General features: G+C 37.7%; 10 protein-coding genes across 10 annotated transcripts; 6 read left to right on the forward strand and 4 right to left on the reverse strand.

Annotated features, from left to right (window-relative positions):
* Positions 1–573: 573 nt before the first annotated feature.
* On the forward strand, positions 574–9,642 carry SAPINGB_P001080 (uncharacterized protein; the record flags this gene model as incomplete). The annotated part of the gene is made up of 4 exons (XM_031995803.1): positions 574–1,228; positions 1,347–1,464; positions 1,942–2,916; positions 3,108–9,642. 4 exons carry the CDS (start codon positions 574–576, stop codon positions 9,640–9,642), a joined length of 8,283 nt encoding a protein of 2,760 aa, XP_031851694.1.
* Positions 9,643–10,650: 1,008 nt separating this feature from the next.
* On the forward strand, positions 10,651–11,997 carry SAPINGB_P001081 (uncharacterized protein; the record flags this gene model as incomplete). The annotated part of the gene is made up of 1 exon (XM_031995804.1): positions 10,651–11,997. One exon carries the CDS (start codon positions 10,651–10,653, stop codon positions 11,995–11,997), a length of 1,347 nt encoding a protein of 448 aa, XP_031851695.1.
* A 264-nt stretch (positions 11,998–12,261) lies between these two features.
* On the forward strand, positions 12,262–14,131 carry SAPINGB_P001082 (uncharacterized protein; the record flags this gene model as incomplete). Its single annotated transcript, XM_031995805.1, has 3 exons — positions 12,262–12,273; positions 12,507–13,372; positions 13,552–14,131. 3 exons carry the CDS (start codon positions 12,262–12,264, stop codon positions 14,129–14,131), a joined length of 1,458 nt encoding a protein of 485 aa, XP_031851696.1.
* An 84-nt stretch (positions 14,132–14,215) lies between these two features.
* SAPINGB_P001083 (uncharacterized protein) lies at positions 14,216–15,472 on the forward strand (the record flags this gene model as incomplete). Its single annotated transcript, XM_031995806.1, has 1 exon — positions 14,216–15,472. One exon carries the CDS (start codon positions 14,216–14,218, stop codon positions 15,470–15,472), a length of 1,257 nt encoding a protein of 418 aa, XP_031851697.1.
* Positions 15,473–17,217: 1,745 nt separating this feature from the next.
* On the reverse strand, positions 17,218–18,873 carry SAPINGB_P001084 (uncharacterized protein; the record flags this gene model as incomplete). Its single annotated transcript, XM_031995807.1, has 1 exon — positions 17,218–18,873. One exon carries the CDS (start codon positions 18,871–18,873, stop codon positions 17,218–17,220), a length of 1,656 nt encoding a protein of 551 aa, XP_031851698.1.
* A 486-nt stretch (positions 18,874–19,359) lies between these two features.
* Positions 19,360–20,274, reverse strand: SAPINGB_P001085 (uncharacterized protein; the record flags this gene model as incomplete). The annotated part of the gene is made up of 1 exon (XM_031995808.1): positions 19,360–20,274. The coding sequence occupies one exon, from the start codon at positions 20,272–20,274 to the stop codon at positions 19,360–19,362; it is 915 nt and encodes a 304-aa protein (XP_031851699.1).
* A 329-nt stretch (positions 20,275–20,603) lies between these two features.
* Positions 20,604–21,027, reverse strand: SAPINGB_P001086 (uncharacterized protein; the record flags this gene model as incomplete). Its single annotated transcript, XM_031995809.1, has 2 exons — positions 20,604–20,872; positions 20,934–21,027. The coding sequence occupies 2 exons, from the start codon at positions 21,025–21,027 to the stop codon at positions 20,604–20,606; spliced, it is 363 nt and encodes a 120-aa protein (XP_031851700.1).
* A 333-nt stretch (positions 21,028–21,360) lies between these two features.
* Positions 21,361–21,717, forward strand: SAPINGB_P001087 (uncharacterized protein; the record flags this gene model as incomplete). The annotated part of the gene is made up of 1 exon (XM_031995810.1): positions 21,361–21,717. One exon carries the CDS (start codon positions 21,361–21,363, stop codon positions 21,715–21,717), a length of 357 nt encoding a protein of 118 aa, XP_031851701.1.
* Positions 21,718–21,987: 270 nt separating this feature from the next.
* Positions 21,988–23,163, forward strand: SAPINGB_P001088 (uncharacterized protein; the record flags this gene model as incomplete). Its single annotated transcript, XM_031995811.1, has 1 exon — positions 21,988–23,163. The coding sequence occupies one exon, from the start codon at positions 21,988–21,990 to the stop codon at positions 23,161–23,163; it is 1,176 nt and encodes a 391-aa protein (XP_031851702.1).
* A 135-nt stretch (positions 23,164–23,298) lies between these two features.
* Positions 23,299–24,465, reverse strand: SAPINGB_P001089 (uncharacterized protein; the record flags this gene model as incomplete). The annotated part of the gene is made up of 1 exon (XM_031995812.1): positions 23,299–24,465. One exon carries the CDS (start codon positions 24,463–24,465, stop codon positions 23,299–23,301), a length of 1,167 nt encoding a protein of 388 aa, XP_031851703.1.
* Between the last annotated feature and the right edge of the window lie 628 nt (positions 24,466–25,093).

Raw genomic sequence — 25,093 nt, forward strand, 5'->3', positions numbered from 1 at the left:
ACTGCATCATGCCATATTACATAATGAATTATTCAACAACTAATTTAGTAAGGGGTATTAATTGTGATACGTACAGTAGCGTGTGCGGTATAGTGCGTGCGTCAGTAGGCTAATATTGGAAAAAACCCATCCATCAAAAAGATTTGCAATTTTCTCGTTCCTTTTTTTTTTTTTTTTTTGCAAAGTTTTTTTTTTTTTTTTTTTTCCATCATAATTATTAATTTTTAGTTGCATTTTTATTTATTTTTATTTATTTTTATTTATTTTATTTTTGACTATTTTTGACTAATTTTGATTCTTTGATTTTATTTATATATATCATACGATATTTGGCCATTTTAATACTTTTATGAAAACTATAAACAAATGAAAACTCCATCATCAATAAAAAATGAACAGCCTTCTTTACCTTCTTCTACTCAGTCAGCGGCATCTTCGGCTCAGTCAAACAAACGATCATTTCGCAACTCTTTTTCTCTAAAATCCTTTCGGAGAAGTTCGAGCTCAACAAACTTTGCAAACAACAACAACAACAACACCATCGAAATACAGGTCAATTCAAAACCAAATAACATGGCTAAAGGATCTCTCGATTCCATGTCATCATCCTACCTGCCGGATCACCCAGGACTTGCAAGCAATGACAGCAACGCAAGAATACAAGCTTCAAATAGCTTACGCGACCTGTCTTCTGTGAAGACAGCAACAGAACCAATTCCAATTACGCCAAACCAATCACTACATGGAAGTCGGCGTCCATCTTTGGCAAAAGATCTTTCTCCTTTAACATCTGCAGCTTCTGACGGAGTTCAATCGTCCAGTGGAGAGGGTTTAAATTTGACAGGCTCTTCTACAGAGACATCTTCTACCATTCATTCCAAAAACGGACCCTCCACCACAGCAAGCAGAATTACACGGTCGATCTCTAAACAAAACATTTTCCGCTCAGTCAACTTACGCAAAAAAACCTCTTCAGAGGGGGTTATTGCTGATCCCATTCTTATTAACACTGGTCCAAGACGCTCCACCAGCGCTCTGTTCAACAAATCAGTTACCATATCCAATGAAGACCCATATCAACATCAACATCTACAGCTCCAACGTCATTCAGTTTCAAATTTACTAGATGTGGAGGGTGATAATAATAATAAAAATATTATTAATAAAAATAATATTATTTTCCAGGTAAACCCATCAACAACCAAAATAATACAAAGTGACAGTTTTGGTATGTGTCTATCCACTATTATAATTTTTTAGGAATCCATACTGCCCAGCATGAGCACGAGAAAAAAAAAAAAAAAAAAGAGAGAGAGAAATATCAGACTAACGCATTTTGTATTTAGATGATCTTTCCAAGTCCCATTCGGATAACGAGTCTCAAAACTATGCGCAAACCCATATTCCGGCTCCTCAATTGACTTCTTTAACTAATTTCCCTAACAGCTCTGGGTCAATGCTCTTGTCGGCAAAACTATCCCAATCGAGTAGTTTAATATTAGAGGAGAGAGAAAATGACAAAGCAACCAATCCCACCACTGATTCATCAAACTTAAATTCTCAGTCCTTATTAATTCAGCATCATCTTTCTTTGAATAATAATAATAATAATAATAATAAAAACACACAAATTTCAAATGTAAACACCCATTTGTCATTCTCGCCGTTTACCACTTGTCCTGTTGTGCCCACCGTTGACGAAACCTATAAAAAGTCTCCCCCCTTTTCTACCACCCCCTCCGTCTTCCCCCATATACTTCACGAGCAAAGGCCGGGTTTTGCTGAAAAACCAAAAGAAAAGGAAGAAGAAGAGAGTATAAATAATTTCAACATGCAAGGTAGTAGCAGCAGCAGAAGCAGCAGCAATGATGGTTTTGACAGTACCCATGGCGGATTTGTAAGAGTATTTTCAAATGGTGCACAGAACACACATCCCAACAGGACGCACAATAATCTTGTTCTTGATCAGCAAACCCAAATATTGAAGAGCGAAGAAGGTCTGAGTTCTTCTCCTTCTTTTACTACCACCAATTCTCAAAACACTTTTTCAAATTTATCTTACAACAATATCACCAAGAGCAGTAGTGGTGGTTCCATATTTAGCACTTCTACAAATAACTTTTCCTCGGTTTCTTTACCTGCCTCCCTAAATATCACTCCTACTCCTATTCCTCCTTCTTTTTCCCAAAGTATAGCCCCTGAAACTGACTTGTCGTCAACATCCAAGAAGAACAAAAATAGCCTTTGGACTCGGTCTAACGCTGCCAGCACAACAAAAAGACTCCTTAAACTGCAAATCAAGTCGAAATCAAACTCGAAATCACAGCGTCATAGCAACGTTTCAACAAACAACGACTCCCTTGAACAAGAAAAGCAACCATTTCCCCCATCCTTTTCTAGTGAACGCAAAAAGAGTACTTCTAGTCTTCTTTCCTTTAACTCATCTTCTCTTCCCTCCTTCTCTAAAGTAACTGTCGACGACGTTGAATCCCAACCAAGTTTAAATCAAGGAAATAGCCAGCATCAACGCTATCAATCACAATTCACACTTAGTTCTTCTCCTCATCATAATATGCGACACAGCCACAGTGCTCAATCCATTTCAATTTCTACTCTTTCTGCCAACCGAACGAAATTGTATGATGACAGCCTGTCTTCTTCACAATACTTTGGAGAAATAAAACACAGACGCTCAGAAGACATTACTAACCAGCATTCATTTGACTTTTTGCTTGAAGAAGACGATGAGGAAAAAATCTCAACGTGGCACCACCATGAAGCGGAAATTCTCAGCTATATGGACAGCTATCCTGGGTTTCTTCGTCAAAAGAAAATATGGTACTTGTCTTCTCGACCCACACCTGACGGCAAAAGTTTTTCAAATCTTAATAAAAATGACAAACCTTACTGGAAATGGTATGCTAAAAATCTTTTTTTTTATTGATTCAATTTCTATCTCTCTTTTTTTTATTCATCTATCACTTTAGTACAATCTAGCCTATTATTACTAAATTTAGCGTCTCATTTTTATTCCAATTCCATTAAAGATCCACTTTTTTTTTTATGAATTTAACTTTATTACTGTTTACTAACTAATTTTAAAATAGTGCTCTTGGATCCATTGACACTAAATCTCATCTCTCGCTTGTTGTAGACAATAACACAGAGACTGGAGGTGTTTTGCTTTCGTCTCATGATATCCGTTCAGCAAAGGTAAAAATCAATATTATTACCCAAGTAATTCAAATTAAACTTGAACCTAGCAACAACTATGATAATATCCAACCACATCCTTACAGTAGCATTGCAGGGGACGATTCCGATAAATCAGCTACTTTCCAACAGTATACAAATGAAGAAGGAAATATTATTCCTGTCATTACTTTAAAATGCTCAGACTCAAACTCTGGGAGTTGTTTCCATGAATGGGTGGCCGCAATACTTTTACATGCCAACCTCAAGCCGCCTGGACTTGAAAACAAGGTTTACTCGCCTTTCCAAGTTCTTCAGCCAAGCATTGTACCCTCAGTTACATGCTCAGAAACAGGCTCAGAGCCACTTCCGAAAAATATTTTGGACACTCAATCCGAAGTCGTTTTTGAAGGGTATATGCAGATTTATATTCCATACAACCATCAAAAACATAATTGCCAAATTAATGCCAATCAAACAAAGCCGCATATTGGACAAGCCAACATAGAAAAAAGTAGTGGCAGTGGTGATGGTAGTGGTGGTGATGACGAGTTTGTTTATGCCGAAATCCAACACAATGACACACATGCATGGAAGGATAAGGACAATACTTCTAGAAGCCAACCTCTTTTTTCTAGAAACTCACATGAACAAAGCACCACCTCACAACACAAAGGCAAATTAAGCTTTTCTGACTCGACAGAATCCAATCAAACACATCCAGACTTATTATTGGACTCCCCCCATTGCGATGACTTGATCCCCCCCTCATCTGAATCATCATTTAATGAGCCCGGTGTTTCTGATGGCTCTTCTCTTAAATCTGTTGCATCTTCTGTGTCACCATTCAATACCTGCGAATGGACTCAAGTTTATGCTACTCTTTACAAAGATGGCATGCTAAAGTTTGCATATTCTGGTGGTTCTCAAGACATTGACTCAGATGAAATTAACTCTGTAAAATCCGGGAGCAAAATTTACCACACGATTAACGTAGGGCATGTTTTTTCTTCAGGTATTAGGCTTTTGGATCGTTCTGTCTTTGATGTTCCGAATGTCATTTACCTCGGCGATCGGCCCATAGATGATGCTAATCTAGACTCGCTACTTTGCAAATCTATTTCGTCTAAACCAATTTTTGCTTCTAATTCTCTGTCTATCAACCAAGGGTCTTTGCACCAAGATAATTCTGCACCAGCAACTCTTCGCCCGACTGTAAACGATGTTGCCATTAGGGCTCCTGTTGGCGCCGATGGCTTGAAACCATCTAAAATACTTTCTCGCATGTCGTCTCATAACAACATACCAGAGTCGCCTTCTGTAACACGCAAAGAGTCTTTTGAGTCTTCTGCTTCTCGTGCAAGGTCCTTGCATACCAGACCAGTTTCTAGTATAATCAGCACCAACTCGTCTAGTAGCTCAGCAAGTGTTTCGAAATCAGGTTCTGGAACATCTGCTGATCCCCCCCAGCCATGTTCTCTTTCTTCTTCACCAATTTCTGGCGTTTCGACAAATAGCAGTGCTACGTCGTCTCCCTCAGGATCAGTAAAGAAGAGACGATCGCTTCATTTGAAGTACAAAAAGTCTTCTACTTCAAACCCTCTTCCCCATACAAAATCATTTCCTTTAACTAATCAAAAAAGATCAGCATCTGCCACTGGATCTGTTTCCATGCCTTCATCTGCACCTCCCACTACATATTCTGATGCAAACTCAAATAACTCTAGCGCTACACTTTCAGCTTCAACCCCTTTCAACCACGATCTTAAGAATTATTCTTCCGTTGGATTATTTACCGTTTCTCATAACAGTATTTCTTCCGGATCTGATCAATCTACAGAATTTTGTGCCAATGAGGATCCAAAATCGAGCCCGTACATGGAGTCTGATCCTTTTAGACTTTCCACACAGCCCGAAAATGATACTGCTATATTTTTGCATTTTGGCACAGATTCAGAGTCTCTCAAAAAATGGTTTTCAGCTCTTAAGTCTATTGCTCGATTAGAAATATTTTCACCGTCAACTGGAAATTTAAATGAATCCTTTAGAATTTCTAGAACCATTACTGTTCGTGTCCTTGAAGTGAGGCTCGAACCAATTGAAGGACTGGGATTTTCGAGATGCTCATCTACTGCTTCTTTACAAACTATTAATAGAAATCCTCTCCCCAACACGGCGTCACCAATATCTTCTGTTTCTATTTCATCAAGTGCTAATATACCACCCCTTTCAAGCAATTCTACCCCTCCAGTTACGCAGCGGACTTCTGCTAATGCTACACCTTCAAACATATCTGGCAACACTATTCGCAAAGTTCCAACATTAAGCTCTTCAGCATCACTTTCTTCATTTCCCTCACCAGGACTTTCTTCTACTCGCGATTCACAATACGCCGTATCAAATACAGCTAAAGGACAATCTTCACCTGCATCTTCTTTTCATCAAAAGCCTACTCAACGGCAATCTCAGCAAAAGGAACCAAATCCTTTTCAAATTCAGTCCATGTCAACCCTTCCGGATTCTTATGTGGAAATTTATTTTGGTGGCAGAGCTTGGGCTCGTACTTCTATTGCAAAATCATCTCGTATGCCGTTTTGGCGCGAGGACTATGCATTTAAAGATTTCCCTGGTATTGGAGTTCCAAAATTTTATTTTGTACTTCGCCAACGCCAATCTTCTAAAACTGAAACAGATGAAAACGAAAATTTCCTTGATCATCAGAATGACCCTGTTCTTGGATATGTTGCTTTGACGCCTAGTGACATTCGAAAAAATGGAAATTTGGAAAAACCATATGAAATCACATCAGTTTACCCCAACTCTTCTTCTCCACAGTATCGCGCGTCATTATTTTTAAAGATTGCATACGAAGAGTTGACAATAGGCCCTGCCCAATGTTACATGCTAATTGATAAAACCCTTTCTTCTTTGGCTAATCGTAACTGGGCTAGACTTATTCAGTCTGATGAGCGTCGAGATGTAACTCTTCTTTCAGAAACATGCTTAGAAATTTGTCTTTCTGAAGCAAGTGGATTTTCTGCCATCAAGTGGATTAAATCCCTTATTACTGAAGAAATATACAAAACGCATCGGTTCATGATTGAGAAGTCTGGTGATGCAGAAATGTTTTCTTCGTCGCCAAGAAATGAATCCAAGTTTGCTGATTTGAAGAAGAATATTGATAACACTCTGTTCCGTGGCAACTCTATTCTTACTAAATCTCTTGAGCGTTATATGCGTATTGTAGGATACAATTTGCTGGTCAAAACTGTTGGCACTTTTGTTAAGCTTGTTATTTCAGAGCAACCGGATTTGGAAATGGATCCATCTCGTATTAAAATCTTTTCCAAGTCTACTGGAACTTATTCTACTGATCTTGACAAAGACGACCCTGAAGTGGTTGCTGCTTCTGAAGTACACCAAACAAAATTAGCTCATTATACTTCACTTTTGTGGAAGCTTATTCGTGATTCTGCTGATGAGATACCTCCTGGATTCAAAGAACTTTTTAGCCACTTATCTAAAGAGCTTCGCTCGGTTTTGAATCAAACTGAAACCTCAGTTTACAACTCTGTTGCTGGTTTTTTATTTTTGCGGTTTTTTTGTCCAGCAATTCTTAACCCTAAGCTTTTTGGCCTTGTGAGAACACAATCGGTTATGACTGTTCAACGTTCTCTTACGCTTATCACCAAGATGATTCAATGTTTTGCGAACCGGACAAGGTTTGGAATCAAGGAACCATGGATGATACCCATGAATTCTTTTTTCGAGGAACATAAGGATGAGCTTTTTGAATACTTTGGAAAAGTTCTTACTGTTGATCCCAACATTAGCACCGAAGCTGCTTTAGAAAAAACCACTGATGGAAAGTTTTTCAAATACACACCACATCCATTAGGGCAAAATTTCAATAATCCATTCCTTATTGATCGTACATCAACATTTATGCGACTTATTGAACTTTGGAAGTCTTCTTATTGTACTGCAGACCAACTTTCAAAGCTTACTTATGAGCGTGACAGCAGAAAAAGCAGTATTGTAAATTCAACACCTAGTTCCGCTAGTTCCATGGCATCCTTAAGCTTGGTACCCCAAACATCTCAAACATCCACGCGCAACAATAGCATAACCACAATTATGTCTTCTTATGTGAATGGCCTTCCTGTTCACCCTTATTCTATTCAAATGTTGCAACCTTCAATTGACGGCCAACCAAGTGAAGGAGATCAAAATACAGTTGATTCATCGAAACTCAGTCCCTTTTCATTTTACGCCAATGGTTCTGTCAGCCAAATGTTATACAGTCCTGAAGCTGAAAAATGGTACCATGACGAAGTCACACGTCTTTTTGGAGACGACTCTGTTCCAGTTGAGTCACTTATTGAAGATTTCAGCAAGCTTTGCAATTACATTGATGACGTGGTGCGAAGATTGCGAGTCAAGCTGGAGATTCAGCACGAGACGTTTTCTGAGCAAAATTGCATGCTTTATTCCCAACATTTGCAGTTGAAATACTCACCTAAAGATAATCAAGTGCAGCTATTGAACTGTGTTGGTGTTTTAGATCCTCATCAAGAAGCTTCGTTCCCTAAGCCACATATTGCCAGAAGTGAACCCACCCAGCAGACAAAAATGGTGTCTTCTACATCCACTTCTTCTTCTGAAGTTTCTGTACCTGTATCTACTGACTCTGAAAAAAGTTGTATGACGGCAAACACTACTGCTTCTGCTTCTCCATCTCCTACAGTACCGAGATCCATTACACCAACTGTTCTAGTCGCTGATCGTAAGCCGTTGTCTCCAACTACTAGCTCACCAGCTACTACTATTCCATCAGTCACAATATCGCCACCATCATCTCGAGAACGAATTCGTGAACATGACATGGTTCCTTTTGCCGTTGCATTGGCTGCATCTCGAAGTGATTTTGAAGCTTACTACAACTACAAAAACAATAGTTCACTTCAAAAAATGCCATCTGAATCGACATCAACTTTGCGCAAAAGTACTTCTAATCAAGAAAATTTGCCTCTTGCTTCTATTGATTTAGACATGACACCTTTCCCATCTGCGGATTTTGTTAAAACTCAAATTGAAGATACCTGCAAGCTGAGTACCCAACTGGATGATGATATTTCGACCACAACTGTTGCTAACTCTATTAGAAAGGCAGACGAAAAGAGTAGCATTAAAAATCTTAGCAACACGTCACGCAACAGTTCGCCTTCTAAGAAACATATTCCATCCAAGTCTTTGGAGTCGCCTAATTCTTCATCAAAGATCAGGGTTTCCAGACGCAGCAGTAGTCTTTCATTTTCATCTTTTCCTTTGATTTCTTTTCAGTCTTCAAAACGATTGTCAAAGCATTCGGAGCCTTCAAATTCCTCATCAATGTTCCCGTCACCGCTTCCTCCCCCCTCGAGCTCTACACGGCCATATCCAAGATCAACATCTATGGTACAACTTCCATCTTCTATAGGACCAGCCACAGCAGCAGCAGCTGCTGCAATCACCCATTCATCGAATAACAATGAATTAAATGCTGGGTCTTCGAGTTTTTCCAAAACTAGATTTGGTTCTACCAATTCTCCCAACGTACCTGGTGCTCTCCCTTTACCAAACTCGCCATCTTCTGGATCATATTATTATACCCCTACATCATCAAATTCCGCTGGAACTTCTCCAATTACTGCTCCTTCTTCTAACCAATTCAGCCCATCTGGCAATGGGCCCCGAGTCTCAGTTGGTTCTAACGCACATTTGAGACATACTGGAGGGTCAAAACAAAAACGGAATAGTGCTGGAACTATTGTTTTTTCTTTAAAATCTTCACAGTCTTCTCAGTCATCAAAGGCAGCTCCACATTTGGTTTCCCATAATAGTCAGCCTAATCCAAGCAGCAGCCCAAGTGGCACTTCTTTATCTGCACCTTCTTCTAAGTCATTAACTTCAAAAAGTATCGGTGATTCGCAAACACGCTCTAGATCTTTGACCTATCCTCGACCCCGACCTATGTCCCAAATTATCACCTCAACCTCTGGTGGCATATCTCCTTCTCGTCAGTTAAGTGACTCTAGTACCTTGAGTTCTTCTAGTGACTCTAGCAATGATAGTTTTCTTAGCACACATTACTTTCGCAGACAAACAGGAAACCATTTGAAACATAATTCTATTTCTGCGGGCATGTCTCATGGCTCCACTCGACCTATTTATTCTTCTAATTCATCGCATGTCTCAGGTATTACCCCCCGCAGCTTGGCGGAAAGAAGCGGATCTATGGGTTCCAATCCACCCTCTAGTCCAGTACTTCACGCTACAAAACCACATATTTATTCTTCAAATCCTGCATCCCCGGTCTCTTCATCAACTACGGGACCAAGTTCAAATACAAGTGCCAGTGCAGCAGCAGCGGCAGCCGTGGCTCGCTCAACAGCAACTACAAACTTTTAACATGAAACCTTCACGCATTTACATATACACATGATTTTTTTTAAAGACATAATATTAGAATTATTGTTATTCTTTTTATTTTTATTTATTTTGGGTACAATTAATGACATAATATATACATGCACACTATTTATATTTATTGGGATTTTTTTATTAGAATAATTAGGCGTTTATAATTAATATTTTTGTTTTTGTTTTTGTTTTAGTATGTTTAAAATATAACTAAAGAATCATGATAAAATCCAAAAAATTATAAATCACAGTAGTTTTTATTATATTATGCACAACACAACACTAGGATCTTTCTTAAAATGTTTTCACAACACGATAAAATCCAACAAATGCAAATGCAAATAGAAGAATGAAGTGCAAAAAGAAACAGCTCCGACACGGGGAATCGAACCCCGATTTCCACGGTGAGAGCGTGAGGTGATAACCATTACACTATATCGGATCACGTGATAGAAAATTGATCATTGTTAATTTATTTATATTCAAGGGTAAAGAATGATACAACCTCAATATTAATGTTGAAAGGTATTAAGAAATACAATTACAGCGTTGATGAAGACAAGTGGAGATAGGTTGGGAAGGTTTGGTTATTTTTAACCCCCTGTTCCTCGTAAGCTGGCATCAGGACTTATTTTCGGGCTGTTGGAGATGCAATGTTGAAGCCAAAATTAAAAGTTTATTATCAAAATGAAAAAATATATAGTATGGACAAGAAGGATAGCGCAGATGCTGATGTTATATAATTATATAACCCTTGAATAAAAACAAACAAACAAACAATTGAAAGGTATACTTAAACAAGTTTGTTTTTTAACTTACAAAATATGTCAGACCCCCCCAACAACAACCAAACCACGTTTAGTGGCGGCGACCCTCCTGCCGACAATAATTATACCGACAATAATAATGAACAGACTAATATTAATGATATGCAAAAAATTATTGCTGTTGAACTGAAGGAGAAAGAAAGTTCTCATTCCAGAGGACCTCATTCTCATGAAGCTCATCACATCAAACCCTCGACAAAAATCCAAAAAAAATAATGAAAAACCAGACTCCCATAAAAAAATTGAAACTATCCACAAAAAGCTTGAATCGAATGATAAGCATAACGCTTCTTCAAACCACGAAACCCCCGTTGAAACCCCTATTGTGAATGTTGGTCCAACCTTGAACCCTACCTTTGACTCTTCACCAGATGGTGGTGATGTTGAAATTGACGCAACACCATCACGTGACATGGATGTTCTCATGCCGGATGCAAATCCATTTGGTGATAATTCTGAAGCCTGGGAATACATCTTAAAACTTAAGGATGTATTTCTGGTTGAATTGTCTATTGTTAAAGAAGACTTGAGTATTACAATTGAAGATTGGGAAATAAAATTTCAAAATCTTGAACTTAAAAACAATGAGTTAGCTAAACAACTCATTGCTTTGACCGAAAAGCTTAAAGCTTCAGAAGGACAAGTGAATTCTCTTCGCTCAGAACTTGATGTTTTGAGAAACAATCAGGTTCACACAGAAGTTAAACATGTAATGTTTGAAAAACTCAAAAAGGAAGTTAAGGATAATAAGGATCATTGCGATAAAGTGAAACATAAAGCTGATGAAATAGCTAAGATGACTTTTCAAGATTTGTCTCAAGAAAAAGCAAGAAACAAAAGAATTATCGACACTGAAATCAAGGAATTCAAAGAAATGACCAACAATCTTGAGAAAAGAGTTGATAATATGGAATACAAAGTTGGAACTATTTCAACTAAGGCTGATTTAACTACCAAAGAACTTAGCTACGCAAAAAAGGAAATCAAGAGCGCGGTAAGAAAAGTCGACACTTTGCCTTTTGCTTTGACCCCTAAAACTCCAAATGGAGCAACTCCAAAGTTGAAAGACATTATGAAGGCTCAAAAACAACACCGTGAAACTAAAGTTGATGAAGACAAACCCACTTTTAGAGTGTGCATAAGAATTCCAGATACCATGAAAAGAGTTAATATCCCTGCGATTGGAAAGAAAATTGATGCGGTTGCACAAAAGCCGGTGGCTCAGGAAATAGGCTATACTGTCAAAGGGCATTTATATGTTCAACTTAATGACAAAGATTTTGCTGATAAAGCTGCAGAATGGATCCCCAAAGTTGACCCTACTTATTCAGTGCTTGACACAGATTCTTGGTACAAGGCTGTACTTCAGGAAATACCTAATACGGCATCGATTGAAGACTTGAAAGAAACTCTCTACAATTTTAATGATTACCATATTGTTTTGAATACCGAACCCAAAATCATTAGCAGAAACCAATTTACCCAAACAGCATTGGTTTCATTCAGAAATGCCTAAGACTATGCAAAGTGTGCTGATAATCTTATTATCCAGTACACAAAAGTTAAAGTTAGACCTTTTATTAGCAGAAAAAAAACTCCTGAAGAACTCCAAGCTATGCGTAATAAGATACGATTATTGAAAAATGAATCAGACAAAAGGATAATGAGGCCCATCCTGTTTCCACTGACGACTCACAAGATGAACCGATGAAAGAAACAAATATTGAAGAACTAGATGAATCCAATGAGGAAGAAAACGAAAACAATTCTATTACATCCAATGAATTATAAAGTATTCCAACTCAATTGTCATAAATCGAAATCTATTACTGAAACTATCTTAGAAAAAAGAACCTGATATCTTGTTATTACAAGAACCTTACTTTAACAACTATGGGCCCATTAAACATAAAGATTGGATCCCAATCTTTACAGAAACTGGAAAAAAAAAAAAATAAATGCAGAGCAATTACTTACATTAGGTCTAACTCTGACTTACGAGCATTAACTACTAAAATTGAAAAGTTTACAAATCGAGATATGGTTACCATTTTGGTTAAAGACATTACAATTGTCAATGTCTATAATCAACCGAAACCATCCAAGAAATACCCTGAGCCACCGGTTTTTGAGTTTCTCAAACGGGAGATCAAGGAACAATACTCAAAGATTGTCATTGCAGGTGATTATAACTTACATCACAAGGAATGGGAGTCAAGGGCAGGTCCGAATACGGAAGCAGATGAAGTTGTTGAGTGGCTACATGAAAATGATATGATGTTAATTACTCCAAGAAATCAAAAAACATACAACAATAGAACCAATATTGATTTGGTTTATGGCTCAGTGGACTTACTTCATAGAATTTCATTTAGTGGAGTGGATGAAAATACACTAAGTGATCATTCAATTGTGGAGTGGGACATCTCTATGTCTCAGAGTAAAAACGGGGATGAAGTTTTTACTTCGGTGAAGAGATTGAATATTAAGAATGCAGATTGGGAAAAGTTTGACAAGGAGCTTTCTTCTGCCATTAAAGATTTTAATGTGCATAACAAAACTCTAAAATCAACTGACCAAATTGATGACCAAGCTAAAGTTCTTGAGGAGGTTGTAAAAAGAGCAATGGCAAAGTCGATGAAAGAAGTTAAGGTGATGAAAAAGTCCAAACGCTATTGGAATCAAGAATTAAGGGAGAAGTTAGAAAAAGCGCTAGAAGCTAAAAGGGAAGCCCGTCAAAGGCAACCTTCTTTGGCTTTGAAACGACAAAAAATTGAAGAGGCGAAAAAAGCTAGAAAAATTTTTGACCACAGTTTGCGTGAAGCAAGTACTGAGCAATGGAATAAATATTTGTCTAGTTTAGAAGGAAATGACATTTGGAAGATTTTGAAGTATATTAATCCAAAAAGCAATGATACCATTATACCACAAATTAGAAAAGAAGATGGAACTCTCACTACTACTGTTGACGAAAAAAGACATGAAATATGGAAGGCACTTCTACCTGAAATTGATCATGGTCTTGATAGAGAGTTTGAAATTGATGACGATTCTCGATGGCCAAAATTAGATTTTTGTTTGATGAAGTTGACTCTGCATTGGCTGATACCCCAAATGATAAAGCTCCAGGAGACGATGGAATTACGGGCAAAGTTTTAAAGATGGCATGGCTAAATAAAGACTTTAAGGAAAGGTTTTTCAAGCTTCTCCAAGCTTGTGTGAAGTTTGGATACCACCCAAAAGTCTGGAGACATGGCATTATTGTTGTTATACCTAAACCTAAGAAACCTGACTATTCAAAGCCAAGAGCATACCGACCAATTTCCTTACTTAAGATTCCATCTAAAGTACTGGAAAAAATTATACAAAAAAGAATGACCAAGCTTACAACACACTTACTTCCACCAGAGCAATATGGGGGAAGACAAGGTTATTGTGCTACTGATGCTGTTTTGGAACTTGTCCAAAGAATTGAAACTAGTAAAGAAAAAATTTCAGCTATGCTCATTGATATTCAAGGAGCTTTTGATAATGTTAACAGAAATATATTGGCAGACACAATGGAGGATATGAAACTACCCAAAGCACTTATAAACTGGACGTACCAATTTGTAAGTGAAAGAGAAGCTAGTATGCTCATGGACCGATGAAAAGGATCAATGCAAAAAATTAGTACTGGAATTCCGCAAGGCTCACCTATTTCACCACTACTTTTTTTGATATATTCCACACCAATGTATCATGCCATTAAAGAATGGGGTGGAACTCCTTTTGGCTTTATTGATGATGTGACTATTACCGTTGAAGGTAAAATTGAAGAAAATACCAAAAGCTTAAGCAACATATTAGAAAAATGTTGTAATTGGGCTAAATCAAGAATGACCAAAATTGATTTGGGTGATAAATTGGGTTTTATTCATTTTACAAAAAATGTGAAACCTAAAGATGAAAAAGTGCAACTTACTTTACCTAATGGAGAACTTCGTGAACCCCAGAAGGAAGTTAAATTGCTTGGAATTACTTTGAATAATCTGCTTGATTTTAAATCTCATATTTTGAATATAATCAATAAAGCAAGAAAAGCTGTTGGTGCTATTTGGCATCTTGGTGGCGTGCAAAAAGGTATGCGAGGGTCTGCAGTCAGATCACTGTATATTGCTTGCGTGAGACCAATTGTCGAATATGGCTTGGAAATTTGGCATCATAAAATCTTGAAAGGAGAAATCCACAAGTTGGAAGTGATGCAGAACATGGCTTTAAGAAGAATTGTTGGTGCTTATCGCACAACTCCTATTGCGGTACTACAAAAGGAAGCTGGTATTATGCCATATAGTATTAGGCTAAAATTTATGGTGGCACGAAAAGCTATTCGTTTACACCTAAATATTAGCAAAACTAATCCTATTAATGGTCATTTGTTAACATTGATTGAGAAATATCCAATTCCAAAGCTAACCACGCTTTACGTTTTGGCGGAAGATGATAGAGACTACATGATTAAAAAGGATGAAAAACGAAAATGCAAGAGGGTTGAACCTCTTACACTGAAACAACAACAAAATCAAACGATTGGAATTTTGAAGAAACAAGCAATGGAAGAATGGCAAGAAATGTATTGGAACAGCAGTAAGGATCTGTGGTATCATAATATCACAGTGGAGTCGAAATGTACTGATAATCTTTCCAAAATGGTTACGGGAGTGATCATGAAGAAAGATAGTCGAAGGATCTTGAGTAATATTACTCAATTTCGCACAGGCCATGGCAACTTTGGCGCATGGTTTAAAAAGTTTGGAATTGAAAAGGATAGTTACAACTGCAAATGTGGAGAGCTGGAAACAGTTCATCACATTTTGGTTGAGTGTCCTTTGCTTGAAGAAGAAAGAAAAGGACTGAAACGGATATCTCCAGAGATGGACATGTCGACTCTCTTAAACAGTTTAACTGGCTTACAAAAGATTGTAAGCTTTATCTCTGCTTGGAGGGATTAAGAAATACAATTACAGCGTTGATGAAGACAAGTGGAGATAGGTTGGGAAGGTTTGGTTATTTTTAACCCCCTGTTCCTCGTAAGCTGGCATCAGGACTTATTTTCGGGCTGTTGGAGATGCAATGTTGAAGCCAAAATTAAAAGTTTATTATTAAAATGAAAAGATATATAGTATGGACAAAAAGGATAGCGCAGATGCTGATGTTATATAATTATATAACCCTTGAATAAAAACAAACAAACAAACAATTGAAAGGTTGCTTTTGCAGAATAATCACCAAAATAATTTTTTTTGCAAATTTTTTCAATTATTTGTAAAATTTAGACGCTTTCCTAATGTTTGGAGGCCATCGAATTATTGTTGTTATACCAGAACCTAAATAACCTGACGATTCAAAACCAAGAGCATACAGACCAATTTCTTTATTAGTCATTCGAAGCAAGTTAACTTTCTTTTTTAGTTTAAAATGTCTTTTTAAGGAAGTAATTACAAAGTAAGTTGCAATTTTTTATGATTGGCTTTAATATTTTTTTTTTGCAAAATGAATAAAAACCAATTTATCATCACCAAAAATGATTTTGATCTTCCTCAATTTAGCCCAATCGATGCAATTTTTTGATATGGCACTCAGTAATTTGATAATTTTTTAATTTTATTTTCTACTGTGATTCCCATATCATTAGCAGTGATAATGTTAATACTTTAATTTTTTATAGGTCTTGAATAATGACGATAAATAAAACTTTAATAATCTTTTCACAAGTCACGTGGCAATCTGGCCGAGTTGGTCTAAGGCGTAGGATTAAGGTTCCTATCTCTTCGGAGGCGAGGGTTCGAATCCCTCGGTTGTCAAATAAATTTTTAAATTCTTTTTAATAATTGTGAAAGGTTTTTTCTAAAGGAACGTTTAAAAGTTCGAAATGTGAAGTTTGGAGACTCAGATTTGTTTTAATGAAATGTAAGTTTAACTTTGCAGTAGAGAGAAGACTACAGATTATGCAAGTTTACATAATGAATTACTAACAAAATCATTGACTTAAGTTGTAATTACTGAGAGATACACTTGGTAAGTTTTTTTTTTTTATTAAAAGAGTGACTATAGTTAAAATATTTAAAAATAAAAGGAATAATTGATAATTGATTTTGATATTAATATTAATATTTTAGAGATAAATGATTTATTTTTGATTTTTGATTTTTGATTTTTGATTTTTGATTTTTGATTTTTGATTTTTGATTTTTGATTTTTGATTTTTGATTTTTGATTTTTGATTTTTGATTTTTGATTTTTGATTTTTGATTTTTGATTTTTGATTTTTGATTTTTGATTTTTGATTTTTGATTTTTGATTTTTGATTTTTGATTTTTGATTTTTGATTTTTGATTTTTGATTTTTGATTTTTGATTTTTGATTTTTGATTTTTGATTTTTGATTTTTGATTTTTGATTTTTGATTTTTGATTTTTGATTTTTGATTTTTGATTTTTTTATTTGTTTATTTGTTTCTTTGGAATATTTTTTTTTGTTAATTTATCGTTTTCGGTATTTTTTTTTTTGGTAATTTTCAAGTTTTTCGATAGGTATGGTTTGCTTTTTTATTTTTTTTCAATTTTTGTATTGAATTAGAATTTGTCAATCAAATGTCAAACCTTCAAAAAGGAGTATGAAGAATCATTCAGGAATTATATTAATTACTGTCTTCCACAACTTATTACTTTTCCTTTTCCCGTCCCCTTCCATATCTTTTAAACTTTTTCCTCTGTGCGCATTGATTCATTAGCAAAAACTTTTCTCTTGCGCCAAGTTTCCGAGTTTCTTGGAGTCACTTCATTAGAAGTGAACATTTCCTCAATTTGGCCAGGCAAAAGGCCCTTGGTTTCGTAGACAAAAAAGTAAACCACAAACATAGCCAAAACCAAAAATCCAGAAAATACATAGCCAAAAGCATAGCCAAGGTAGCGAGTAGCAATGGGAGACATGAATGTAATGCAAGAATTAATGAACCAATTGCTGGCAACGGCAAGACTAATGGCCATGGAACGGAGATGATGAAGAGGGAACATCTCGGAGATAACAACAAAGGCACAGGGGGCCCAGGTACCTGCAAAGCCCACAATAAAGATACACACAAGTCCAATCATGGTGTAGCCAACAGCAGGGTTGATTACCAGGGTAGTTGAATTGCGCAAAAAGAATTGGCCAAGGGTAGAGAAAGCAATGAAAGCAACCAACATAACGGCTGTTCCAGTCAACAAGACAATGCGGCGAGGAAACTTGCAGACAAGAGGAAGCAAGCAAATAGTGCCAATAATGTTGACCGATCCTAAAATCATGGAGGTGGCATAGGGGCTGAGGCCAGCAGAACCATCAGAAGCGTTTCCACCACAAATCTCCTTGAAAAGAGAAGTTCCATAGTAAAAAAAGTAATTGATTCCGGAAAGCTGCTGGAGCATCATAACACCAATAGCAAGAATGACGCGATAACGCATTTTAGAAGAAACATCAAAAATTTGTTTCCAAGAGGCATCTCCCTCACCCAATGTAGCCTTATGGGTATTAACAGCGATATCAACCTGTTCAGCAATGTACTTGTCATCTGCAGAAAGACCAGTGATTTGGGCAATAGACTTTTTTGCCTCTGCAATCTTTCCATTAGAGACAAGGTACTTGGTAGACTCTGGAATGATTCCCAAAAGGGCAACAACGCAAAGAGGCATGGCAAATAATAAAACTCCCAAAAGTGGGAGCATGAATTGCCAAATACTCCAGTTGGGGAGATTGCTTGCACCATACGCCACACCCTGGCCAATGAGAATGCCAATTGTCAAGAGGAGTTGGAAGCTTGAAATCAACAATGTTTGGAGGCTAGGGGAAGCAGCTGTTTCACTAATGTACATGGGACAGACAGCAGAGATGCCGCCAATAGCAAGACCTGTACACAAACGAGCACTAAAAACAACAGGCCAGTACATGTATCCGGCACCCTGGCTGAGAGTTGAGATACAGAGAAGCCCTGTAGTACCAGCCAAAGTGAGGCGGCGGCCAAAACGGTCTGCAGCCTTTCCAAACAAAAAGCTGCCAAAGAGGCCACCGAGGGAAACTGCGCCAACAACGAGGCCAGAGCGCCAGGAAGGAATGAAATAAGTGGGAGGGTAAACTGAGCGGTCAGCATCGCCAAGGACACGAATGTAGGCAGGCATGTTGAGCATGCCTGAAATGGAGCCTGTATCATAGCCAAGTATGATGCCTCCAACAGCAATGGTCCCAGAAATGAGAATATTGCGGGTCTTTTTAAAGCGGAGAGGCATGGCAATAGTTTCCTTTGAGTCAACCTTGTGAATAGAGGTAGTGTTGACAAGAGTCTCGGAGTTGTTAAGATCAATGTTGGTGAATTCAGCCATTTTAAACAGATAGATAGATTTCAATGATATATTAGCTGATTTTTATTATTAAGATATTAAAGTCAGATAATAGTAACTATTTTTATTTGTGTTATAAAGAAAAAAAAAAAAAAAATAATCATAATTTTGAAAGAAATTTCTTTCATTTTATAGACCATTTCTGCATGAATTTGGGATTTCACTGTTTGGAATATAGAATGGCGGTGAGGGTATATGGCCTTGTTATGAATTTTTTGAAAAAAATGACTAGAGTGGTATGAATTTTTTTTTGATAAAATGACCAGGATGGTATGAATTTTAGGGAATAGCATGAAATCGTGAAGACCAGTATTTTGAAAGTAATGCATGTTAAGTTATGGGGAAGCATGGTAAGGGGATTCATGTGGAATAATAAGCATTAAACGAGTACTTTTTTAAATGAAAAAGAAGAAGAAAAAGAAAGAAAAATTTTTTGATATTCATGTTATTCTAAAATTTATGTGAAATTTAAAAGTATTCTGCAAGGTACTTATCCACAATGTCAGCAGTTCTTTGGACTTTGTAAGACTCATCATGTAGTCCAGAAGTTTCTTCCACAATGACATTTTTTTCGCCCAAAATAGGTATGTATAGTTCTGGGCCTTTAACAGGCTGGAACTTGGGGTTAAGAAGCTCATCAGATTTTGAATAAATGATAATGAGTTTGAAGGCGTTACTAGAGGGGAATGGAGCAACGTGATCTTTAATGTAGGGGACAACAGAGGAAATTTCCCAAAGAGCTTGATCTGTACCAAAGGCCTCCTCAGTAAAGCCAGTGTACGATGCATCTTCAATGGGAAGAAGAGGAAGAGAATAAATGCCAGAAATGCCAAATACGGCAGCACATTTTTCACGGGCAAAGTTTGTTGTTTCTTCTAAATCATTTAGAAGTTTAGTGGTAGTGATATTTTGGTCAAAAAGAGTAGTATAAAGAGAAACAGATTTATAAACAGGGTTAAGCAAAACTTTAGGTTCAATGAAAATTTGGAGTGACATGAATGCACCAGCTGAGTGGCCTGAGATGGCAAACTGGTCGACACGGTGGTGAGTGCGCAGGTATGTGAGGGCTGCAAGAGTGTCGAGAGTAAAGTCAGGATGTTGGGCACCTCTACCGTTTGATCCATCCAAAGGCTTTGCAAGGGTGTAATCTATAGAAGCGCAGGCAAGGGACTTTGGGTATTTTTCAAGAAGGGCCGATATTAGGGGGAGGCCATCTGTGTGGTTAATGCGGGGGTCTCTCCAGGCTCCACCATGGATAAAGATAAACCAGAAGGGTGGGTATTCTGAGGCAGAAGAATGTTTGTAAAGACCAATTGTACGTAGGGGATCAGCGGGAGCCCCGAGGGTTCCTGAATAGGATACAGCGGTGTAGTTGATAGGCATTATTGGGAGATTAATGGTGGTTGTGGATAGAAAAAAAAAGTAGGAGGGTGGGATTTTAATGAGAAAAGTACATACACCACTAGTCACGTGAACTTCCAAGAGGAGATTACCAGTGCATAATGGTGACCTAGTTTTCATATATACAAGCAACAGCAAGATCAAAATCAAAATCAAAATCAACAGCGGAATTAAGAATAACAAAAAAAAAAAAGAGCTTATGAACAAGTGAATATGGCATTCACAATTCATGTAAAAAAAAAGAAAGTGTTCAAAAAAAATATAATAATAATGCGGAAAAATAGTCTTGTTTTTTTTTATTCTTTTTTTTTTTAATCGACTAACTTGCCGACAATGTTGTAACGCTGGATAAAGAAAGAGTACCAATCCTCGAGAGTTTTAAGCTCTTTTTCAGAGAGATCAGCCAGAGTCAAACCCTGGTTATAGATGGAGGTGTCAAGAGAAGACTTTGCGAGAGCAATGGAAGCGTCGCGAGCCACAAAGAGCGAGTATCCTTGGCCCTTGCCGTATTTTTCCTTGTTGCGGGAGACGTCAAAGATTGTACCTTTGATGGCGACATAGATGCGGGGGTCCTGGATACCTGTCATTCATTTGGTTAGGAATTGGAGAATTAGAAATCGGGAAGAATTAAGTGGACACACCATCAAACTTTGAAAGCTGTTCTGTGGTAAAGGGATCTGAGCGAGGAGGATTAAGCTGGACAGGTTCTTTTGGAGCGAACTTTCGAGTAGACATTATGGATGATTTTTTGGCAAGTTTTTTTTTTTTTTTTTTTTTTGGTATTAGAAAAATGGGTTTGGTGGTTGGTTGTATGATGAATTTATTATTATTTGAACTAAATTATAATTTAAATTAGTTAAATTAAATTTAAATTTGTTAAATTAAAATTATTAAAATCTTCCTTTTGGCTGGTTGGCGGTTGCTGCATTTTTTTTTTTTTTTTTTTTTTTTTTTTTTTTTGGGGGCTGCAAACTTCATTTTTCTTCTTCTTCTTTTTCACAACCACCACAACCATCTCAACAACCTCCCTCCCTACCCGAAAGAAAGAAAGAAAGAAAGAAAAAAAAAATGTCTTCTGTTGTCAATTACGTCCAAAACCTTTGGCAAAGCGTTTTGACTCCAGGTTTATCACCCACACTTATTGGGTCGACCCATGTATCGTTCGGCCTGTTGTTAATTGTCTTGGTGTTTATGCTTGTATATACTGGCTCGCTACACTTTTTGGCTCTGCTTCTTATTGCGTCAGGACTCTGGGCTGCCATCACTTGGTTTATTGGCGAGGTCCAACTCCTTGAGTTAGAAAAGAGGAAGAAAGAAGAGGAAGAAGAAAAGGAAAAGGAAAAGGAAAAAGATCAAAAGAAAGATGCTGAAAAGCCTGAAGCTGTCACTTCAGGGTCCCAGCCTTTGTCATCATCATCGTCATAATTTTTTTTTTTTTTTTAATTTGATTTGATTTTACTTTGATTTTACTTTGTTTTGTTATAGTTTTTGTTCTACAGTTGTTATTATTATGTACAGTACCCTTCTTTAGTATATATATATATATGTATAGATTTATTTGAATAATAATTATTCCCCCTCCAAAAAATAAAATAAAAATGAAACCTCCAAAAACTTTCTCATCACCACCTCAAAATTTTTTTTTTTTTTTTTTTTCTTTTTGAAAAACAACTAAACCCAACCACACCTTGCATAATGTCCACACACACAACAGCCCGCCTGCTACTCGTGCACAATTGCATCCAGCGCAACACTGTTAGTGCCCTGAATAAATCATACTCTTCAACTCAAATTCGCTCTGTCTCCAACATCTCAGCAGCTCTCAATGATCTCCCGCGCGTCGCTGGTGCAGGTCCTTTCCCCTCGTATCCATCCTTCAAGTCACTAGGCTCTATTGTCGCCGTTTCTTTACCTTCATCTGCTCCATTATACACTCGCGAGGCTGCCATTCTTGCCGTCAACACTGAATCTTCTTCCTCCTCTTCTTCTTTTTCCTCTTCCCCTTCTGCATCTACTTCTCCTCCTCTTTCAACTACATCCCTCTCGTCCTCTACAAACCTCTCTCTCATCTCAAAGGCTTTCCCCTTTGTCTACACTCGCTTCATTGCCGTCGAACCAGCTACTGTGCTCCTGACATCTGCAGCCGCCCCAGAGTCTCCCGCCGGGGGTTCTCCCACTCAAACTGTGGTTATTGCACCCACATCCACTTTTGACTGGATTGTCCCTAACCGTGCCTCCATTCTTGCTTGGTCCTCGGCCTCCCCAGGTGACCCAACCGGCCCCTTTGTTAGTGACAAGTTTGCTTCCATTAGAATTAAAGGAATTTCACCTAACCCGGAGTCTCCAGTAAATCCACAGGTTGTGCTGGCAGCGCGTGCGGCAGACGGACCCGTGTTGGAAATGAAGCTGCACCAAGGTGAAACGGCTTATGTCCATCCAAACTCATTACTTGCTTACACCGAACCGGCAACATCGAAAAAGCTCTCAGAAACATATGTCATAATACCCCAAAAACTTCCCAATGTTACTGACTCGTCCTCATCATCGACTACTACTACTACTACTACTACCACAAACAATCAATCAAATACCTCGCTTGTCCAAAAATTCCTTAACCTGCCTGGACCCCAAAATATCCTCGCCTATTTCAACTCACTTAAAGCATTGACCCACAAGTTTCTCTACAAAGGTGACGATATTCTGCTCAAAATAACTGGTCCTAAAACTATTTTGTTGGCCAGCAGTGGTAATTCTTTGGCTTCAGCATACAACCCAGCAGCCCCAGTGCAAACCCAGCTAGAGAAACTCCTGGAAAAATCACAAGAAGACACTATCCCACAAGAAACTCCCCACAAACAAGAAACGCATTGAAAAATAATAAGTAAATAGATTCCATTTGTTTTTGTTATGTCATTTCCCTCTCTTTCTTTCTTTTTGTTTTCTTTTTTTTTTTTTTTGTCTTCAATATAACAAATATATTAAATATTATTACATACATCATACACTCTAAGCATAAGTCCAAACCTCCTTACCTTCATTTTCCATCCACACACTCAGGTTCTTGACATCATTATCCCATTGAACCAGACGCAAACGCATGCTCTCAATATTGTCTTTATTCAATACTCTGGGTTGTAACCAAGTGACGGTAACAGTTTGGCTAACTTGATCAATGAATCCCTTGAGCAGACCCAGAGACAATGCCTTCATGACGAGATGTTCAACCTCGTCAATTGACAGCCGAGTTTCATGGGCAATTGTTTCAAAAGTAAGTACACGCGATGACGTGGGTCGCTTGAAGACAGCCTCAATAAGGGCGGTCAGGCAAATCTTTTGGCGCAGAAAGGGGAGTGAGTTTTGCAGAATAGGTTGTTTAGAAATGTGCTGAGATGTAAGAGCCTCAAACTTGTTAACATTGCCGTCATTGAGAGCAAACAGCAGCTCAAGCAACCATTGGTACTCGCTATCTTTGAGAGAGTCGAGAATTGGGTGCAGAAGCAGCTCGCCAAAGTTGTAAATCTTATCGCCCAAAATGGCAGCAATGCTCAGGTCGTATGCGCGTTGTTGCTGAGCCACAGGTGTCAGATCTTTTTGAAGGTTAATGCATGCCAAATAAAGCAGTGCATTGCGGTAGTAGGATGTGAAATCTGCGCTGGCCTTGTTATACTCAGCAGACACGTCGTAGTATGCTGCATTGATCATGGGGTCATAAGTATTAACTGTTGCAGAGGTATCGAGGGCCTTTGCAACTTTTTGCAAAAGGGTATGGGCCTCTTCGGTATTATTGAGGACAAGTTGAACGCGGGCAATTTCAATTTCTGCAAACAGATGTGCGTCCCAAGACTCTGGGGTGTCGACCTTTTCGGCGAGCTTTGTGAGGAAAGAGAGGGCTTCTTCAGGAGTTGCAGATTGGTTTGCAGCAAGTAAACCAAAGGAAACCAAGCTCAGCTGGTTAATTTTGCGCTGGAACTCGCGAATAAACTGGGTAAAGACGCGCAGACGCAATGGTTCGCTACGTGGGTCGGCGTAAAACTCCTTAAGAGTTTGGGTGAGTTGGTGCCATAGTTTGCGCTCCCATAGATCCTCCATTGTGTAGAAGATGGGGGCCAAGTCATCACCGGCCTCGACGCGCAGAGTAGCGAGGATTGTGGGAACGTCGTGGTCGATATCCATTGTTATTTGATGTATATGGAAGGGGAAAAAAAAGGTATATGGAGGATGGTGGTGGTGGTTAAGTTTGATTATTTGTTTGTTTGAAAATGTGGTGAGATGGGAAGGGAAAGGTCGTCTGCCTTGGTGGCAAAAGTTTTAATTGTGTATATATGGTGGTGGATAGATATTTGTTACAAAATGAAAAAAATGGTTTTTTTTTTATTACACATTTTGCAAAATTTGTGTTAGATGTCATAGCTTTTTCTTTGCACTAGAAAAAAAAAACATTAAGTGATGATGAAAATTGAAAAAAAAAAAAAAAAAAAAAAAAAAAAAATAAATAAATAAATTAGGTCGCTAAACAGAGTCAAAAATAAAAATAAAATAAATGGCTTTAAGTTCCGAGGAATTATCTTTGTCTGCTAGAGATGAGAAGGGTCCTATATAATATTTGATTATAAGTCATTTATCAATGCATTGATATGATTGATTGTAGCAGTTAAAATCCATTTTATGTTCAAAAATTGACAATATCTGTGGCTGATATTTCAATTTCAACACAAGCGCTTGTCGATTCTATTTGTAACTTATTTTGCTAGTATAATCTGTAATTAAATGAAATGAATTTTGTGGCTGTTTATTTATTCAA

This window comes from Magnusiomyces paraingens, assembly GCF_902498895.1.
Source record: "Magnusiomyces paraingens strain CBS 517.90 genome assembly, contig: contig1, whole genome shotgun sequence".
Taxonomy (NCBI): domain Eukaryota; kingdom Fungi; phylum Ascomycota; class Dipodascomycetes; order Dipodascales; family Dipodascaceae; genus Magnusiomyces; species Magnusiomyces paraingens.